We start from the raw sequence: 20,998 nt of genomic DNA on the forward strand, positions 1-20,998 counted from the left end.
CGCTAGTAGCCAGAGGGGGAGGCGAGGAGCACTTCCTTTCTCTCATGCCCACCGTGAATTTGATGTTCCTTCCATAGGTGCATTGATCAAAAGTTCAAGCGCTGCCCACCCCTCCCTACCACCAGCGTCATCATTGTCTTCCATAACGAGGCCTGGTCAACCTTGCTTCGCACTGTATACAGCGTTCTGTACTCCTCCCCGGCTATATTGCTAAAGGAAATCATTCTTGTGGATGATGCCAGTACAGATGGTAAGTACAGCCTCTTTGGAGCTTGATGTGTGTTGAGGGCCACTGTGAGAACAGGATGCTGGACTAGATGGGCCGTGGGCCTGGTCCAGCAGGCTCTTCTTGCGATCTTACGGGGTTTGGCCTTGAAGACAGAGTGGGTTGCAGTCAACTAAATCCTACTCAGAGTAGACCCATTAGAATGAGTGAACTGAAGTTAGTCATCCCTGTTAACTTCAATGACTCTTACTCTGAGCAGGACTAGCATTGAATCCTATCCTGTGAGGTGCTGGCTTTTTACATATTTAGTATTTTTGGATTATACGAGTAAATCCTAGGGCATCCATCACTTTCCTGCCTCCCAGCTTAAACCTCCTCTCCCAGCAAGGTAAAATTGAGGAGATGGGAAGCAGTACACTGATTCAGACATGGGATGGGGACGTTCCCAAGATTGCTGGCTCTAAGTTACTACAACCAGAGCTTTGAGCCAGAGGCCCGAAGTGCATTTTGATATGTCTGTTGATTTTAGGGGTCTTCCAGATGGGCCATTTATTAGCACAAAATTTGGTTGTTATCCTATGTTTTCTAGCTGTAAGAAAGTCCGATAAACGGATGGAAAATTGCTCTGCAAAGTACTGGTTAGCAGTCGCTGGTTGGTAAAGTCATATACAGTGCCATGCAAAAGTAATCAGATCCCGTATCTCTCACTTCTGTAGAATGCTCTTTGGTCATCATTTTTCTTCAGATCCCCAGCCTGACCAATAATCCTCCAACAGTGGGGTTTTTATCCTGACAATGTGACAGCAACTTTAATGGTTCACAGGTGGAGTCCAATGGTAAGGTAACTGTGTCCTCGATAAGGACATTTCTTTAATCTGTGTAAACTAGGAGCTTCCACAGCACAGGGGTTGAATACTTATGCAAGCAGCATGTTTCAGTTTTTTATGTTTCTTACAAACATTTCCCAATATAAAATCAATGTCACCTTACAATAATTGATTTTGAGTTTCAGTGTTTCAAAATAAAATAATATACAGAACGAAATTACAATGTACCATTTGTAATTCAGTAAAATGAGAGCATTGGTCAGGGGTCTGGTTACTTTTGCAAGGCACTGTAATACCCGCATGAACATACTGGGATAAAGGCTAAATAAACAGGTGACATCATAGAACCTCTGCACAACTGTTATGTGAAGGTATCATCGTGAATGCTCAGACCTCTGGTCTGGAAGCTTCATTAAAGCAAGGGCAGAAGGTGTTGCGTATTTTTGCCAGGTCTGACCAATCCAGAGGCTTTAGACTTACCACCAATCAGAGGGGCTACTGTTCTGTTGTTCTTTTCTGTGCCTGAAGAGGGCTCTTGAGGCCTGAGCACTTGCAGTCCTAGATAGCCCATTAGAGTGTGCCCATGAAGTTTACATAACAGTACAAGGGGAAGGGGGGTGGGGGGAGAGGCGCTTTCTCTCATTCTCGAACATCTTTGATCCCCAGCTGTAACAAAACCTAAGTACAGTTAATTCAACTTGTTCCAGTTTATCCCTACTTACCTTTTGTCTCTTCCCTCCCCTCTACTAGCCACAGTCAAACTTAAATTGTAGTGGTAAGCACCTTGGGGCAGGAACCTTTTGCCTTTGCGTATTCTGGTGAAGCCCAATGTATATGGGCTGTGTAAACACAGTGTATGTCAATTGGGCTTTCCCATCCTGGTGCTTTGTGATGTTGTTGGGACTCCCAGCCAGCATAGCCAACGGTCAGGGATTGTGGGAGTTGGACTGGACTCTAGCTGGAGGACACCAGGTTGGGGAAGGGTGGTGTAAATAATATGTAGACAGGTCCTCAGTTCCTTATTTGAAACATTTATCCAATTGTGGCTAAGCAGCTCCTTTAATTCTTCTTTAAGAACACTCCCTGCTGGTTTGGGGCCATCAGAGGTGGCATATGTACCATGCCCTTACGGGTAGTACTGAAATAGGACTTGCCAGAGAGGCCGTGTCCTTGCAAAGCCAGTAGTCTGGATTCCTAAGGAAGCTAATATTGCCCAGACGATAGCCTTTGGAGCTTGGCCCTCCAGATGTGTTGCTGTTAGGGTACACCCTTGATCTTGATTCAGATAGTTGCGGGTTGTAGGGGTTTTTGTTGCCCTTGTTCTGTTTATTAGTTTGTGTCTGTGTTTCAACCTGGCATTTGACTGTATCTGCCCCAAGGGCAATGATTGGAGGCAGATTTTCCCATGAACTGTAGATGCAGCAAGCCATATTTAGCCTCCATCTGGGAATAAATTGCTCACTTGGGCAAGGTTAGTAACCACAAGCTGTCATTTAGTCATCTAAATTGGTTGTGCCCGAGGTTAGGATAATGACACAGGTCAACATCAAGGCTTCCTGGGGGTGAGGGATCCCCTGACTCTCGGTTGCTTAAAGTTCTCAGAAAGGCTGTAGACTCATCAGCGAAGTTTTTTTATATTTTAATTTTTAAATAACACCACCAAGTTTAGCATAGACAGTTTTTTCATCCCAGCTCAGTCTGTGTTCTTTCTCTGGGCCCCTCTAGATGACCTGTGTATTGAGCATTCGTCCTGATTTGCTTCCACAAAGCTTATGTAGAGGCTAGATTATATCTAATCTTTATTTAGCGTTCATACTGATTTGTTTTCAGGGAGGTTATATGATAACAAGCTTTCATCCTGAATTGCTAGAGAGGTGTTTATACTTCTTTCCCAAGGGTGTAGTCATCCAGGGTTGTGGAGGTCATAGACCCCTTACTTTACAGGGTCCCTATGTAGAAGCCAATCAGTGTGAAAGGAGTGTGTGTTAGCCACTGAAAAAGAACCTTCTCACTTGCTTCCTTGTCCTTTTTTGCTGATTGGAAAGGAGTGAAAGAGCATGAATCAGTGACTGAGAAGACTCATCCCAGTAGCTAACACACACCTCCCCTTTCATGCTGATTGGCTCTTAGGGTAAGTGAGAAGTGAGCTTCATAGCAAAGTACCTTGGTCTCCCAAATCCTAGTCCTACGCTTGGCTTTAGAATTCTTAAAATTGAAAGGTTTTGACAACATTTAGCCCTCAGAGAGAAAGAGATCAAGGGGGTGGGTTGCCTGGGCACACACCAGTTTTATTCTGGTTCTATAAATCTGTAACTACAAAAGAGGCAGTGAATCCTGGAGGTGTGGCTGTGGGGGGGCATGGTGTGACTATCATGAAGGGACCCTGCACTTCTGAATTTGCCCCTTCACTACTGGCTTTCCTGTTAGTTATTCATCCCATGCTTTTCAATGCATTTCCCTGTCACTCCTAACTGCAAAAAGTATCTTACTATTTTTTTAAGTGGATTTGTTGCACTAGGATGACAGTGCCCTTTTAATCCATTTTAACTAAGCAAACCTAAAGTTCTGGTTTATGCTTGACTCCCTCTGGCAAAATAGTGGCAGTCTGGAGGCACCCTTTGTCTGACCTTTGGCCGTTTTCCTTGATTTCTCCTTATGCTTGGAACCCTCCTCCCCGATAGCTGCTTCTGCTGTCTTCCTTTTGGAAAATGTCAACTTCTCTCTTTCTTTCATCCAGAACGGGTAGGGAACCATTTTCACCCCGAAGGCCACATTTCCTCATAGGGCAACCTTTCAGAGGCTGCAGTGAGTGGTACCAGAGGCAAAAAGTGGGCATAGCAACAGATGCGACTCTTGCTTTTCTTATGGTAGGCTATATTCCAGCCATACAAAAGTGAGCCACATGCACAATCCAGGAAGTTCAACTTCCAGGCAAGCCAGAGGCATTATTGTAGTTCAAGGACACATTCCAGCCACACAAAAACACTCAAGGAGGGTGCAGAGCAGGGCTGGCGAGGGGTCTGGTGAGAATCCCAAGGACCACATTTGGCTCCAGATCTGAGTTTTGCCATCCCTCATTGAGAGCCCTTTTCCCCTGCCCAAGTCACTTGCCTGGGATCTTGATTGGAAGGTGGATTACACATCCCTAAAATAAATGACATGGGTCTGATGACGAATTAATTGGTACCCCAAATCAGGTCCAAGAAATCTCTTCCAGTCGCTCCCTTCCTGCAGTGGGAGGGATGGTACAGCTGCCATTTAAACCTCCACCATACTCAGTGTGCATGCACACATGATCATGTGTGTGTGTGTGCACACGCACATACCCACCTGGAAAGTAAGACTTCCTGTCTGATTTTGGGCTTTTGAGCAGGTGTGCAGAGGGTTCAGCTGCTGTCCATCATCTTCCCAAAAACAGATGCTCTGCTGGGAGAGTTGTTCAACTTCAACCCTCAGAGCCTGGATCTGGAAAGGTTAAGTAGGCCCAGTGCCAGCAGGGGGCCAGGTCGGGCACTGGCCAAGGGCCAGAAGCTCACAGAGCCCCCTCACCACCAACAGCACTGTACCTAGTCACCTCTTCCCACTGCCCATCTTTGTTGCTGTGGGAGCCTGCGACGACTCGAATGAGTGAGTGATGTGAGGCAAAGGGGATGGGCGCTTGTTTGCTCACACCAGAAAGTGGCAGCAGTGGCAGGGCCTCTTTTATGCTGGAGTTGCCAGCAGGCAAGGTGGGAAAGGATGGGTGGAAAACAGGGAGGCTTTTTCTTGAACACCTGAAGAGGAGGAAGAAGTGCAGGTGTTGCCTCCAAGACACAAGCAAGCACCCACCACTTTAACCTTGTGATACTCGCTTGAGTTGCACCACACAGCAGCAGCTCCTCCTTCAGAGTGCAACAAAAACCTCCCTCCTTTCCGTCCTATTTTTCCGCCTCGCAGATCTGCCACATGCTGGCAACGCCTTCCGGCCAGCGAGCACACAGCAAGAGGGGAGTGTAGTGAAGGGGAGTCCTAGAGGGATCTGTGAGAGAAGGGGGGAGGGGCATGGAGGTGAGGCAAAAGAGGGGGGAAGTAGGAACAGGAGGGTTGGAGAGAGAAAAAGTATGAGTATGGGGCAGGAGGGGCTGGTGACAGAAAAAACTGCATGGAAGAGGAAGGATCTGGGGAAATGGAAGGGTAGGGGGCAGGAGGGATAAGGGGTTGTGTGTGTGTGAGAGAGGAAGAATGGCATGGGGTAGGAGAGGTGTGAGGGGAGGGGGCAGAGAAACAAAAATGGGGGCATGTGACAGGAGGTTGTGAGAAGAAAGGGATGATATAGGGGTGGGAGAGGCTAGTGAGTGGAAGAAAAATGAGGATACAACCAGCACGGCTGGCATGAAGGAAAACGGAGGGTTGGGGTCAGGAGTGAATGATGAGTGTATGTATGAGAGGGAGAGAGAGAACAGGTGTATTGGGTGCGAAGGTGTGAAGAGAAGGGGAGGGGTTATGGGGTAAGCAGGAACATGAGGGTGAGAGGGGGAAAAGAGGTACAAGATGGAGAATTATGGTAGGGAAAGTGGTGCATAAGGTGTTAAGGTGGTGGCGGCCACCATACAGCAACACCTGGGTGTCCTGGGGACAAGGAGCTACTGATAGCCTGTGTCCAACGGCCCCCAGAAACCTGGAGTCGGCCCTGAGGTTAAGAATGCATACATACACTGGCCACTGTAGTATGCCTGGGCACCAGAATTAAAGATGCTTGACCCTAAATCTCTGTAGTCCGTGGGAAATACTGAGGAGAAAAGCTAAATGCAAATGTTGTCATCACAAGTTTTCTGCTATCCTCTGAATCTTGGATTGCGGTAAATTAGATGACCTAGGAGATCATATCTGTTTACTTAACCCCTACATTCCACTTTATGTGTTTTTAATGCCTCTATTTTTCCCCTAATTCTTAAGTCCACAATGTTTGGATGGTATATCTAGTCCAGGGGTAGCCAACATGGTGCCCTCCAGATGTTGTGGAGTGCAACTCCTATCATCCCTGACCATTGACTATGCTAACTGAAGTTGATAGGAGTTCTAATCCAAACAGCAAGAAGGTACCGTGTTGGCTACCCTGATATCACACAGTTATGTACGAGAAATAATAATGGGGATGTATTGGTTAGGTGACTTGTTCTTCTGCATTTCTGCACCTTGGTGACTCGTTTGCATTTGCTTGGCATCTGATAAATTGGGATCTAGTCCACACAAGCTTAGACCTAGCCTTGTAAACAAGTCCAAAGGACATACTAGCATGTTAAGCCCCACACATATTCATAATTATGTCATTTGTGGCTTTAAAAAATCAACTTTTGCAAAAGCCTGACCGCAGGGAAACTATTCTTACTAGCCATAGTTTACCAAGTAAGCAGTTATGTTGCAAGCCTCCTTATGTCTCATTAAAATGGCTAGGTTTCTTTTTTATAAAATGTAACCAAGTGCTTAAGATACTTCCAGACTGTTGCTATTTTTTGGTGGTATTTGACCATCTGACAAATTCAGGTTAGGCAGTTATAGTGGATTGGGAGATCTTTTGCAATAAACCCACTTCTTCAAAAGGTTAGACTTTTGGTGATAAGGAAGGTGATGGGGAAGTGCAGTGAAAAATGTGGGATAACACTTGTTTTGATGCAACGTCATCTAGCCTCCCTGCAAACAAATCAGGATGAATGGTCAATAAACATCTGGGAACACCCTTAGTTGTTGTCCGAGGGAGGAGTGTGTATGTGTGTGTGTGACAGAGAGCATTACTGCAACAGGCTAGCGCAGCTAACCTTTTATCTGACAGTTGTCTCCATTTTGCAGTTGCCATTTTGTTGGTACTATGCTGCCTCTTCCTGCAGATTCTCTTTCATGTGGTCTCTTCTGTGCAACAACTCAGTGCTGCTGAAGAGTAGAATCAGGCAGCCTTTTGCCACAGTGGCTTGAACCACTTCCTGCCAACTGTTGCACCTGGCAGTAAACTTTGTGGTTACCAAGAGGGCTAAATAAGGGCTAGGCTTAGAGATGTTGGAGGGGGCGGGAGAAGCAAACAGCTTCCTATCTTCACTTTCTGGTAACAAGCAATGTTTTCTTCCAAGCAAACTGAAAGCAAGGAGGGGAGGCAGGAGGCAGGATGCTCTGCATCAAGGCCCGTTATCCTCCCCAAATATTTATTGGCAGAGGGGGAGGGGAGAGTGTGAAAGTGATGCAGTTTGTTTTATCTCTGCCTGTGAAGTGCAAAGGTGCTCTGTTCCACAGTAATGACAGGAGTTGCTTTATGTGCATTTCTTAAAAACTAGTGTAGGGTGCAAAAATAAAAAAGGTATTTGAATAAACATCCAGGGGCTCTGGACTTCAGTAAACCCATCTCCCTGCCCTCCCCAGTTCTCCACTCTCGGGTGGGTGCAGGCCTTCTCACTCAATTCAGTTTTATTTCCATAGTGCCTAGCACACCTTCCCATGTTACATTTCACAAAAAATGTAGACCAACGATGTAGGAGCATTTGGCAAAGGATCATAACTGGTAAATCATGGGAAGCAAACCCAAGTGATATCCATTGCTACTACCAGCTGCAGAGTTCAGCTGTTCATCAAATGAGGATGCTCATGTTCTCATTCATGGGAGATATCTTGCAGTATCTTCCTGATCCACCTGGGCTAGCACTCATTGTATATTATCATCTTCCTGATCTGCCTATATAATATAGAAAGAGTGGAACAGTTGACATCTGTTCTCCTTCTAGGAGGAAGGGCGGGATGTACATTTAATAAATAGAATAAAATAATAAATCTACATTGAAGTCTGGTTACACAATTATAGAGAGAGGAATGGAATGAAGAGGGACAGGGGGAAGGCTGATTGGGTCTACTGGTAGATCTCTGGGTGATATTTGCAGTATCTTGGCAAGATTTTCTGGCTCTCGATAGTTTAAAAATAACTAGTGTAATTGCAATTTTTTTTATCATTAATTTTTATTCAAATTTTCAAAAACATAACAAAACAAAACAAAAATAATTAAACAATAAAATAAAATGTTGACTTCCGATTTGTCGCAGATCAGTTATAGGTCTACAGTATATAACAATCCTGTCTCTTAAATTATATTACAAAATCACTTTCCTCCAGTAGTTATCTTAATTAATCATCAAATCTCATAGACATTACTTTATTCTTTACACAAAAAGTCAAAGAGAGGTTTCACTTCCTTGAGAAATATATCTATCAATTTTTCTCCAAATAAACATATCGATTAATCCATCTCATCAAATCTGTTAGGTCCAATAATTTCAATAGCCATTCTTCCATTATCAATGTTAATTCCATCTTCCATCTTCAATAATCCTGTTACGTCCAGTAATTTCAGTAGCCATTCTTCCATTGTCAGTATCCCATAATAATCTTGCTATCATAGCCATAGTCATATAATAAAAGTCTAATGGGAATTTCCTTTCTCACAAATATTTCCTTGCCATCAATTCTGAATATGCTGCTGAAATACTGTTGCAAAGTCATATCTCTGTTCTTTTTTTTTTACAAAATGCACTGGCACATCTCTTGAGAGTTTGTCCATTGTCACATATCTGTAGTTAATTCCATAGATTTTTTCTATGTCAAGCTCCATCACATCATTCCAGTCCAGAAATTTATCCAAGACATTAATATCTCTAATATCTTCATTAATTTTTTCAGAGACAACGTTGAATTCCAAACAGTAAACTTTATCTCTAATATCCATAAAGTCCAGGTCTTTTTCCAATTCCACATTTGTTCCAATCTCCAGGGCTTGCATCTTCTCTTTAATTTTTCTTTTCTCATCTCTGATCTCATCAATCTCCTCTCTCACAAGATCCCCTATTTCTTTAAGCCCCTGGTTCATTTTGCCAAATTCAATTTTCATCTCCATTCTACCCTGTCTCAGGGTTTGTTTCGTTATCTCAATCTCATCCATTATTTTCTGAAACATAATTACTTCCAGATTCTCAGCCACTTTCTTGATTGCTATTCTTAAAACCATGAAGAAAAAGAAAACCACTTCTTATTTCAGCAACAATTGGGTTAATAATTCAAGCCTGATGACATCACAGTGTAGACAATACAGCCTGCCTTATCTCTTATATGTTCAGGAATGCAAAACAAATTTAGTTCACAGCATCAGAACAGTTAGTGGCGTCGTGAACAAGCAGATTCGTCAAAATGAAATAGACCAAAAAAAAAATAGTCCCAGACATATAATATTCCAAAATTCATAAATCAAATTTATTTATTTATCTCCTCGGAATAGAAATCCCTCATCCGTTTGTATCTTTAAAATTCACAATTCCAGGTCAGCTTTTTGCAATCAAAATAAAGATAAGCTTTTTCAATTTCTTTCCTCCTTAATTTCGTGAATGAAAGAGAAGAGTGTTAACTCACCCAGGAATTCTTTATAGCTGATTCATTGACAAATCTCTTTTTGCTGCAACAATTTAAACCAGATGAAAAAAATAGAAAGAAGAATGCTTGCCTGTTAGAATCCGTTTTTCTTTGAAGAAAAGATAAACGTGTCGCTTTATCAGTTAGAGCTTGTTTGAAAATCCGTCCGGCATTGCTGGCTGAACCTTCTCTCATAAATTAATGAAATCCAGTCCTCCCAACTAACACAGGCTTTTGTGGTTAATCTCTACGTTTCTCCCTGCCCGGGAGAAAATCTTTACCAGTCAAAAAGAACATTCTGACTGATTTTAAAACTGAAAAAGCTTCTTCTGAGACGAGAGCTCGTCTCAAAAGCAGGCACAGGCGAAGTCACCCTTCCCAGAAGTCCAGTGTAATTGCAATTTTTAAAGGGTCTCTGCTGTGGCTAATCTTTAGCTAATCACATCTCTAAACCTTGGTGCTCCTCACCTTTATAAAGTATGAGTATTAATTGCATACCTTAGGAGAGGTGCAGTTCTGCTGGCCAGTTTATAAAAGTGTTTGCTGGGTTTAAAATCCCTAATCTTTAGACAGTCATGTGCATATTTGTAGTTGTTCATGCATGTTACTGTGCTGCATGGCTTATGGTGGTGGTGGGGACCTCCAGCTCACCAGAGGGTCTAATACAGCCAGTGAGGGCATTTTCCCCAAATTATGTCAGCTGATGGGTGGGAGGACAGGATTAAATCCTGCACTGGTTGCACATGCCTGTTCCTAGCAGACAACAGGATTTCATCCCTGCTCATCATTTGAACCTTGAAGGCTCAAACAAGACAATGGGGGCTGCCTGACAGCCCGTTGCAGGTATTCAGAGTGCAGCATCACCTGACATCATAGTGATGTCAGGTGATAGACAGGTGAGCGACCTCACCCGCCTGTCAGATTTGGCCCACTGAAGGGTGGGGAGATAACAGTCAGGCCCACCAGCCAGAGAAGGTTCCCTACCTTGGCTTATGGGTTAAGATATGTAACTGGCTCCAGTGAGAGACCTTAGCTCAGGGCAAGGACACCCGCTTTGTATGCAGACAGCTGCTGATTCAGTCCCTGGAGCCTCTAAGGCAGCCTTTCCCAACCAGTGTTGTTGGACCACAACTCCCATCAGCCTCAGCCAGCATTGCCAATGGTCAGGAAAGATGGGAATTGTGGTCCAACAACATCTGGAGCCACACTGGTTGGGAAAGGCTGCTCTAAGGGATCTAGCAGCAGATAATGGGAAAAAGTTTTGGAGAGCTGCTACCAGTCTATATTGGCCAGGTGTAGGGAACGTTTGGCCCTCCAGATACTGCTGAACTACAACTCCCATCAGCCCCAGCAAGCATGGCCAATAGCCAGGGATGATGAGAGTTGTAGTTCAACAATATCTTGAGAGCCAAAGGTTCCCCATACCTGAAATAGACAATATTGGACTAGATGTAGCCTAACCTGATATAAGGCAGCTTCGTGGAACTCTAGGCTGCCGTTGTTCATCTAACTCTGTCCCCAGCCACTGTTTTGAAGCTGGTTGGTTCTAGTAAAAATCAAAGTAGATGCTGCACGTATTTGACCGGCCCCACCCATCTCCAGACTTCCCAGGAAAAATAGGATACATGCTACAATACTGGACATGCAAGCATCCTTATGTATATGCTTGGAGATGTCCACTAATGGTAGCCTTCTGGCTCAAATTCAGGTTACTCATTAATCTGATGCTCAGATCCCTCCTCTGCCTTTCAGCTAAGACCCTACTCCAGTTATTTGGCTGAAATATAATGCTGGGATATGGAGACTAGATCATGCAGCATTGGCTGCCAAGCATCTTGTCTTGCAAAACTGGAAGGACAAAACGTTCCCTTCCATCATCCAGTGGAATGAGGATCTCTCCACACTCTTGCAGATGGGCAAACTGCATTTAAAAACCAATTTCCGGAGGATGTGTGGCACAAAGCAACCTTTTGAGTAACCTGCTCTGGGATTTCTTTTAATTTGCGTACACAACATAGGTTCATCTTACACGTGCATGTCTATTTGTGAATAAGCCCCATTGGGCTCAATCGGTCTTGGTCCCAAGTGAGTGGGCATACTTGAGTGTGAGCTTCATTGGAGCTCAATGGGACTTGCTTCTGAGTAAGTCAGCACAGAACCTCAGGCCTGGGGGCCAACTGCAGCCTTCCCCATCTGGCCCTTAGAACGCTTCTTAGGCCATACCTCTTACTGATCCTGCTTCATTCCCTTTTTGGGGTGTTTTTGCCTGGCTAGTGCTAGAACTCTAATAATGCCTCTTGCTTGCGTGGGTTGAGGATAGAGATGGGCATGTGAGTCTGTGTAGAAACTAGCCTGCTGTACTGTAAAAATCACATTCATTGCTCTGCCTGCTTTTTCCTTTTGGCCCTGCCCACCACTGGTATGTGGCCCAGGAAGGTTGCTCAGAAGGGAATGTGGCTCTCATCCTGAAAAAGGTTTGCCACCCTTTCCCTGTCCCTTCTCGACTCCTTCCCCTGCTCATCATAAATGGCATCCGCGACTACCTTTTTGTTTGTAATGTAAAGAAAAAAGGAGAACTCGTCAACGCCTTTGTCCTGCAGCGCACAGAATGACTCTCGGCCTTAGCATTGTGGTTTTTCTGCACAGTTGCCAGACTTTGAGTGGCAAGCCCCTCTAACTTTAACTTGGTATGTTCTGTTCCAGACTACTTGAAAGACGAGTTGGACAACTATGTGAAGCAACTACAGATAGTGAAAGTCATCCGGCAGCTGGAAAGGAAGGGTTTAATAACTGCCCGGTTGCTTGGTGCCAGTGTTGCTATGGGAGACGTGCTCACTTTCCTGGATGCTCACTGTAAGCAATAACTGTCTCTGCTGGGTGAGTTCGATCCTTGATGTGGGGCTTCTGAAGGCAAATATTGCCAAGACTGGCAATTTTCTCTTGACTCGTAGGGCCACTTCTTACGTTGCCTTGCGCATTGTTCAATGGCTGCACCGCTGAGCACTGGCTCATGGACACCTGTTCACCACTTGACAACTGCAGCACCCAGTGATTAGCTGCATGTGTGAGTGAGCTAGGGTGGTTCTAGCTCCACAGACAGAGTTTGGCCGCTGCATCAGACGCAGTAGTTCTTAGTGGAGCCAGTTCCAAATTCAGTGATCAAGTGCAGAAGAGCAAAGTGATTTCCATGCATCCATGTACCAATCCTTGATGGATGGATGGCAGCTGAGTGTGTGGACGGACTTCACTGTATAGGACTGCATGTTTGTGATGATGTGAGGCTCAAATGCCTCACTCACTCACCCATGTCATCATTTGATGATCCAAAGGTAGAGAAATCAAGTGATGTGCATACAGATACAAGCATACACCTTTGTTGTGGTTTTTTGTGCAGGGAGAGGAAGGGATCCTGACTTTTTAATTGTCTGTAACAGGCAGGCAAGGCAAGTCAGAATCACTTGATTCTCCAAAATTTACAGCTCCATTCTGCTATAGCCCATCCCTTCCCAGTTACTCCACAATAACCCATATGACAGTGTTCCAACAGCGTATCACAATTTCTTGCCCTGTTATCACTCTGTTATGAATTCTACATAATAAACTTTAAAAAAAATTAAGCAACTCTGAGTTGTCTCTAGTTGCGTCCCTCTCCTGACAGAATGCTCCTGGATTCAGCAGAGGCTTCTGTGAGCAGAATGAGAAGTAGGAGGCAATTTTGGCGATTTCCTCACTTCTTTCTGCAGCTCCCTACATCCTCCTCCAAAATCCTTCAAATGTCATGGGTGGTGGTACAGAGGAAAAGGGGAATTTGCAAAAACAAGAAAACACCTTCCCCTCTCCCTTTATGTTCACAGAAGCCTCTGCTGGATCAAAAAGCATTTCATCAATGGAGGGAAACAATTTAATAGGATGCAACCCTGGATTATGAGCATTGCATCCATAGTCTGATTTTTATTGCTTTTTCTTTCTATTCTTGCAAAGTTGTGGTGGTGGTGGTGATTTATTTCTATGCCACCTTTTGACCAAAAGGCCCTCAAGGTGGCTTACAAAAAATAAACACAAATATAGAAATACATATAAATAAAAACAGTACAATTTACAAAATTGTTTGGCTTTCTTTGGCACACATTTTGCTCATGCCTGCCCTGGTTATTAAATCAATGGCAGAGAAGTGATAGGAGATAATTTTTGGAATCGGGTGAAAAAGTGAAAGCTAAAAGGAAGGAGGATTGTCATGATTATCTTTCCCACAATGCCTAGTGGCTGCTGGTAGAATTTGGTCCTTGGTGTTTGAGTACCTGCAGGCAGAATCATGTTCTTACAGTGGCATTGTGTGGTTGTGTATAGTGAGATCTCCAGAGCATTGCACCATGATGTTGCTTGATGTCACCACTAGAGGCCACTGTGCATTTGCACAATGGATCTGCACAATAATTTTTGGACCCTAGAATGATTTGAATCTAAATAGATTCCAGGTTTAAAAATGGGAAGTATGAAGGGAGTCTAGATATGTACATCCAAATCTTTGGAATCTGCCAGTTCTGGCCCATCTATAATAGCATGGTAGGCCATGCCCGCTGGACACAGAATGTTTTAACAAAAACTGCTTCTGTGTACATATCCATGGTGAGGTGACCTGGAGTTGCCCTTTTGTGTTTGGAGTGGGGGAGCGGGTGGATGAGAGAAGTGGCTGTGTGTATCAACCAGTCTTTGCAGGGAAGTAGATAATGTCAAGGGAAAAGCATCTGTGAAAGGCTTGGCAAGGTAGAATGGAAAATTTTCTGAACAGCAGCATCTTGGGGGGGGGGAAGCCTGCATGGAAGCAACATCAGATGATGTGTCAATACCCCCCCCTTCTCTCTTCTTAGGTGAATGCTTCCATGGCTGGTTAGAGCCTCTCTTGTCACGTATTGCAGAGGAGCCCACAGCTGTGGTCAGTCCAGATATCACCACCATCGACCTGAACACTTTTGAGTTTTCCAAGCCAATTCAATATGGGAAGCAGCACAGTCGGGGTAACTTCGACTGGAGTCTGACTTTTGGATGGGAGTCTATTCCACAACGTGAGAAGCAGAGAAGAAAAGATGAGACATATCCTATCAAGTAGGTCCATTATGAAAGTGCCCTTTGCTTGCCCCCCAGACTGTAAGGAGGGGGGGGCGGGAAGAGACTGGGACTGTGAACACACTAGTCGCCTACAGCAAAGCGTTTCCATTAGCCACACCTGAAGGGGGAATGGGTTGATCTACTGATCAGTTGTGAAATCTCTTTGAAGCTGATTTAAAAAAAAAATGCACTCAAGCTGACCCCATTAGGTTTTACAGTAAAAAAAAGGGTGGGGTTTGACTAGCCTCATGTGCCCCTGTTTTCAGAAAAGAGAGGTGGAGACACACTGGAACTGGCAGAACAGTGAGTGTGTGCCTACCTTGGGTTAAGCTCTATTGTTATGCCTATGTTTTTTAAAAGCATCAGCTTTCATAACTAAAAGAGATCAGTTGCAGCCGTTCTCTTAGTAGAACTTTGACAACTTCGGTTTAAACAAAAAACCAACTCTCAACATACATTTCAGCTTTTGTTAAAATATCTTGGCTCCATGGGTTTTGTCTAGAATAGATAATGGTACCTTGATCGTTCCAAGAAAAGCTCATTTGATTCTCCTGGACCTTTTAGTAGTTTTGGTATCACTGACCATGGTGTGCTATTGGATTGCCTGGCAGGGATAGGTTTATAGGATGCTGTTTTTCCATTCACACCTGCAGGGTCAGCCCCAGAAAGTGTTGCTGGGAGCCTGCTGTTTCACCCCATAGGCTATGATCTGAGGGTGCTACAAGGGGTCATTTTCCATGCTTTTCAACATCATGAAATTGTTGGGAGATGTCCATCAGCAGATCTGGGCAGAGGTACCATCAGTGTACAGATGACACAGAGTTCTGTTTTTCATTTCCGTCATCTAATGGTTGGATTCCAATCCCAAAAAGGCAGTGGAAGCTATTTTATTTTTCATTGCATTTATATCCCCCACCTTCCTCCAAAGGAGCTCAGGGTGGCAATGTATCACACTCTGTCTGTTGCCCTACACTTGCGCTTTTGCACAAATGGCTCTCCTTAAGCTGGGAACTGCTATGTGAGAAGGCTTAAAGCAGCCACTGCCTACCCAGACTTTATGTCCATAGCCCCTGTGAACAGATAACTATGGATTATGGTTTTATCATGTTGGTTAACAAGGATGGGATGTGAAAATCATAAGAGTTAAGAAAGGATGAGAGTGACAGCATGTACTTCCTGCTCCCATTTAATTTATTTATTTTAAAATAATTTTATACGGCTTACTGTTGAGAAAATCTCCGTCCAGTTCACAACCTTAGAAGCATACATTGCAAAACATGCAAATATCAGAAAATCAAGAAATCTAGTAGAATCCAGGATTAATGATCAGGAAACACTCAAGCAAAGAGCCACTGTTTGGGTAGGGTATGGGGGAGACTACCCTGGCCTCTCTATGGGGCAAACCCTATCTACACAAAAGGGTTACATTTCATCACTTCTTATTTCTAGCTGATCTGATTAATTTGCCATCCCTTTTTCGTAACTTTTATTACAAAACATAAAAATAACAAGTATGCTTCATATATTAAATTCCACATATCAAAGTGCGTGTAAAAACACATTTGTGTTTAATTATGGAGAATCTATTTCCATAAATATTTTAAACGCTTTTTAAAATCTATGTAATTACAACGGATCTGACTTCATGGGGACCATGACCTCTTGCAGAGAGAATATATGAAGATTTCTTCATACGAATTGTCATTTTGCATAACGTAAAATAGTCAGTGAATAATTCTAGCAACGCTTCTTTAATGAGTGGGCTAAGAGGACTGGGAATCCTGTTGTTGTTGGACTCCATCTCCCATCATCCCTGACTATTGGTCATGCTGGCTGCGGCTGATGGGAGTTGGAGTCCAACATCTGGAAGGCCACAAGTCCCCCATCCTTCAGCTAATAGGTATATCTGGTGCAGTGTTCCTCATATAGAGTTCATGAAGCCAAATCCTCTGAATCTGTCTTACTCATTGGGTCTGTGACCTGCCTTGATTGAACCCTGCCTTTGAGAATGCACCTTTGTGCAGCTGAGTCATGCTGCCAAGACAGGGAGGGAGGCTGGGAGGCTGAAGGGATATAACCTCCTTCAGTTTTGAGTGAAGGGGGGTCATTATAAACTTCATTCCTACAAATGAAAGGATTTGTTAAATCTCCTCAGGCTCCAGACAGGTCGTGCCGCTTTGTGAAGCTTCTCATTAAGAAGTCAATTGTCTCCTTTCATCTTTTGCACTGTATCTCAAATTCAGTCATCTCATTGTATTCCCAAATACGTGTTCTGGTTTTTAAACTCTAGTCATAGGTCGCTTCCAGATGGCTTGTTTATTGAGCATTCAATCCCAATTTGTTTGCATACAGTTTGCAGGGAAGTTAGACAGTGCTGGCTGTTCATTGGGCATTCATTCTGGTTGGTTTGCAGGGAAGTTATACAACATTATATCAAGCAATTGTTATTCCACACTTCCCCATCATTTTCTGTACAGTAAAATGTCTGGGAGGGGAGGGTTGGGAAGGGAATGGGTTGGTTGCGTAAAAATCACAAATCAACTTTAATTGTGCAACCTGAATTTGCCAGTATGTGATTGAATCCCATCCAAAAACAGTGGCAGTCTGGGAGCACCCATATTTAGTTTTAACAAAGCATTGCAAAAAAGATTATTACTTATTTTACAACAGAAGGTCTGAGAGATGCAAAAACAGCTAACATTCTATTGAGGCCCAGCTTCCGATGCACCATTAAACTATGACTTCATGTTACATGTACAAGCAGCAGCAGCAAGCCTTGGGCTTGCATGTTCCCCCCTCCTCTCTTCCAGCATGGCCTCAAGGAGGAGACTGGAACCATCCACTTCTGCTCTTAAACTAACCCGAGTTCCTCATTTGCATGTCAGATTGCATGTCAGATTAAGCCATAGTTTGAAACAAACCATGGTTTAATGGTAAACAAGCAGTGTGCTGTTGCACATTGCTCAAAAGTTCCCATGGCACTCTTCCTCCACTCCTGCTTCTGCCACACTGTAGAGGAAACAAACTGGGATCTGGCTTATCATGTCAACTGAACCTGGGCTCATGGGTCATTTCATTCAAGTTTGTTTCATTCAAACCACAAGCAGTAACCAGGGTTCTTGGCTTTCCACCACTTAAGGTTTCTTCAGAGGAAATAAACTACAACCCCCAGTGCTGGCTTGTTTATCCACAGCATGGCAGCAGCAGGAGTGTGGGAGAGGTGCTGCAGAGATTTTTGAGCTGTACCCACCAGAATGCTGCTTTGCTCACATTAAATCGTAGTTTGTCTTAAACACGGTTTAATGTGATATGTGAACCAGGCCATTATGTCTAAACTCAGGAAAAACCTACATACTTTAGAGTTTTCCTGAGTTAAGATATGGCAGGAGTGGCTAACCACTGGCCCTCTAGAAGTTGTTGGACTCCATCAGCCCCAGCCATCATCGCCAATGGTCAGGCATGATGGGAGTAGCATCGCACATGTTCCTAGGATATAATAAGAAACTGGGGTGAGTTTAAAAGGATATCTCTGACACCCAGCAGCACCCTGCCATTGAAGAACACTTTTTCTGTCTTCCTTAACTCTCCTGTGCATCTGAAAAATTACTTTACTAAACTGGTATTAGAGTAAATAGACTGTTAGATTATAGGTTAAAAATGTGGTATATTTTGGCATGCCTTCAATTTAAGATAAAGGAGCATGAAATACAGTAATACCTCGCATTAACCTACTCAATGGGACCAGAGCGAGTACGTAAACCGAAAATGTCCTTAAAGTGAAGCACTACCTTTTAAAACTTTTTTTCCCTCTCCTTCATGCGGAGCCTCAAAGCCCCGCGCTAAAGCCTCTGCTGCTGCGCTGCCACGCCTCCCAGCTGATTGCGATCGCGCCTCCCAGCTGATTTGCCGTGGTGCGATCGCGTCTATTTCACCCCCGTGCGCTAAAGCCTCTGCTGCTGCGCTGCATTTCTGGAGAAATACTGGCATATGGAGCATGTACTTTATAGCGAGGCGACGTTAAGTGAAGCGACGTTAAGCGGGGTATGCCTGTAAGGGTGATTATTTAGAGTACAGGGATGTGACTATATAAGGCTAGTATCTGTAATATGTAGTGACCCCCCAGTGTTAATTCCTGTGGGATCTCATAGGTTCCTCTGATACCTTACGCATGTACTTTTTCTTTTGCTTCATTACCTAGAGATGAGATTTTTTTTAAAAAAAATATTAAGGATTAACTTATCTTATTGGGTAAACCACCATAATGTACCTATTGTGTTTATTAAATGAGAGTTTTCACCATGTTGAATAATGTAGGCTCCTCAGTTCCTCGAACATGACGTATTTCATTTTCCCTTGGTTGGGGCCTCAGTGACCCCAGTGCCCTCTTGATGGAAGCCCTCACATTTAAAAAAAGGAAACACAGGGAAGAGGGTTGGAATGCTCTAGAGCAGTGTGTCTCAACCGGTGTGCCTCCAGATGTTGTTGGACCACAACTCCCATCAGCCTCAGCCAGCATTGCCAATGGTCAGGAAAGATGGGGATTGTGGTCCAACAACATCTGGAGGCACACCGGTTGAGATACACTGCTATAGAGCATTGGTCCACATTCTGCAGGAGAATACATGGAGTATAAAGTGACCCAAGTTAATATGAAAGTCGTCCCATTAGCACAAGGACTCCTGCTTGCATAACAGAACTTCCCTTCCCTCTTCTCCCTGCTGTTCGCTCCCCAAATCTATTCTGAGGTTTCCCCCAGCCCTCCAGAGCAGAGTTGGGGGGGAGGAGTGTACGGAGATAGGGAGGGGAAGTTCCATTGCAGAGATAGAAGTCCTTGTGTTAATGGGATGACTTTATTTGATACAGTCCATTGATTTCAGTGGGCTTTAGCAGTGTGGGATTGTGATCTCTGCTTAGAAGTCCAATTGCCAAGAGTCATATTCTGATCAGCACTGAGTTTGTTCTATTTTACAGATTTGTAAGTCAGCTTTTAAGGTTACTACCTTGAGAAAATGGCTTCCAGCAAAACATATTACATAAATCATCATACATTACCTAAAAATAACAACTATAAAGCCAGGTATAATAAAAGACCTAATCAAGCCAACACAATACCATTTGAAAATAGCTAAGCCTTAAAGCTCTGTAGCCTGTTAAAACCTGACAGGACCACACATCTTTTTATGAAAAAGCGGTCTGAAACAGATGAGCCTTTAATGCCTGCTTAAAGGGCTACAGAGAAGGAGCCACTTGTGCCAGACCCCCCAAGGGAGTTCCATAGTCATGGTGCTACAGCCAAAAAGGCCCTGTCTCTCATGCCCATCAGTCTAATTGGTTGCACTGACAAGGGCCTCCAAGGCTGATAGTAAAGTACAAGCAGGCTGGTACAAGTGAAGTTGGTCTTTCAGGTAACTTGATCCCAAACCCATGCACTAACTGTGCAGCCCTAGTAAAATTTAGTAATACTGGGTCACTTCATTTGTTAGATGAATATTTTTAAAATAAGTTAACTGATCAAGGTGCCCCAATAAGTCAGAATGACAAGTGTTATTTTTTTGTTAAAAAAATGCAGGTACATACAAAAACTGTAGGTGGGAGATGCCAACTTAGAAGAAGCACTCCCTCCTCTGTAAAGTGGAAAGAGGGAATAACTCTTCTAAAATGGCTCTTCGTTGATGATGGGTAGAATAAGGGGTCAGCACCCTTCTTGCTTCATATTAGTTGTGTGAGAGCTATGTCCAGAGTTTCTGGGCTGCACCTCTTTGGAAGTGGGATCCCATCCTCAGTTCAGCTGTCCATCACCACCTGAGCACCACAAGAGAGAGGGAGGGCAGTGCCCGGGAAGGGCAAAAGTTGCAATTGCAGAGGGTGGGTGGATCTATTCTCCCCACAAAAACCCAGTTGCAAAATGACAGCTAACAGTGCAATCCAATGTATGTCTACTCAGAAGTAAGCTTCATTGCTAAGTATGTATTGGATTGTAGCCTAAGAGATATAGCACTATAATACAGTGACATTTAAGGTAGTAAATGGCTGTTACTATTCAAAATTTCAGAAGTGTGATTTTCTTTCCTTCAGAACTATTTTTATTCATATGCATTTTTTCCAAATAAGCAGTTGATTATTTGACTAAGATTTCTTGAATCAGCAAAGCCTCTTTTTTAAGTTGGTTTTTCAAAATGTCATCTACTGTGGAATACTAAACTCTGACCTTAGGGCAATCAACAATGAAGATGAGCCAAAAGGGAGCCAGCAATTGCTGTCAAAATCAGGAGCTTTTGAGTCCTCTCTCTCACTCCCCCACCCCACCCCATGCATTCTAACATAAGTGACCTTGCAAACAAAATAACAAAGGAGATGTTTCTGGTATGCAGAAATAGAGTTGAATGATCTTGTGAGCAATTTAGGACATGATAAGTGGGTGTG

At 43.7% G+C, this 20,998-nt stretch overlaps 1 protein-coding gene across 4 annotated transcripts in view; it reads left to right on the forward strand.

Moving 5' to 3' along the window:
- The window catches only part of GALNT6 (polypeptide N-acetylgalactosaminyltransferase 6), an 87,898-nt gene that overhangs the window by 52,388 nt on the left and 14,512 nt on the right, over window positions 1-20,998 (forward strand). For all 4 annotated transcript variants that reach the window (XM_061614939.1, XM_061614940.1, XM_061614938.1 and 1 more), the window contains 3 exons: window positions 78-250; window positions 12,173-12,322; window positions 14,338-14,572. In XM_061614939.1, coding sequence (XP_061470923.1) covers window positions 78-250; window positions 12,173-12,322; window positions 14,338-14,572 — 558 coding nt within the window. The remainder of the gene's footprint in view (window positions 1-77; window positions 251-12,172; window positions 12,323-14,337; window positions 14,573-20,998) is intronic.

This window comes from Rhineura floridana, chromosome 3, assembly GCF_030035675.1.
Source record: "Rhineura floridana isolate rRhiFlo1 chromosome 3, rRhiFlo1.hap2, whole genome shotgun sequence".
Classification (NCBI taxonomy): domain Eukaryota; kingdom Metazoa; phylum Chordata; class Lepidosauria; order Squamata; family Rhineuridae; genus Rhineura; species Rhineura floridana.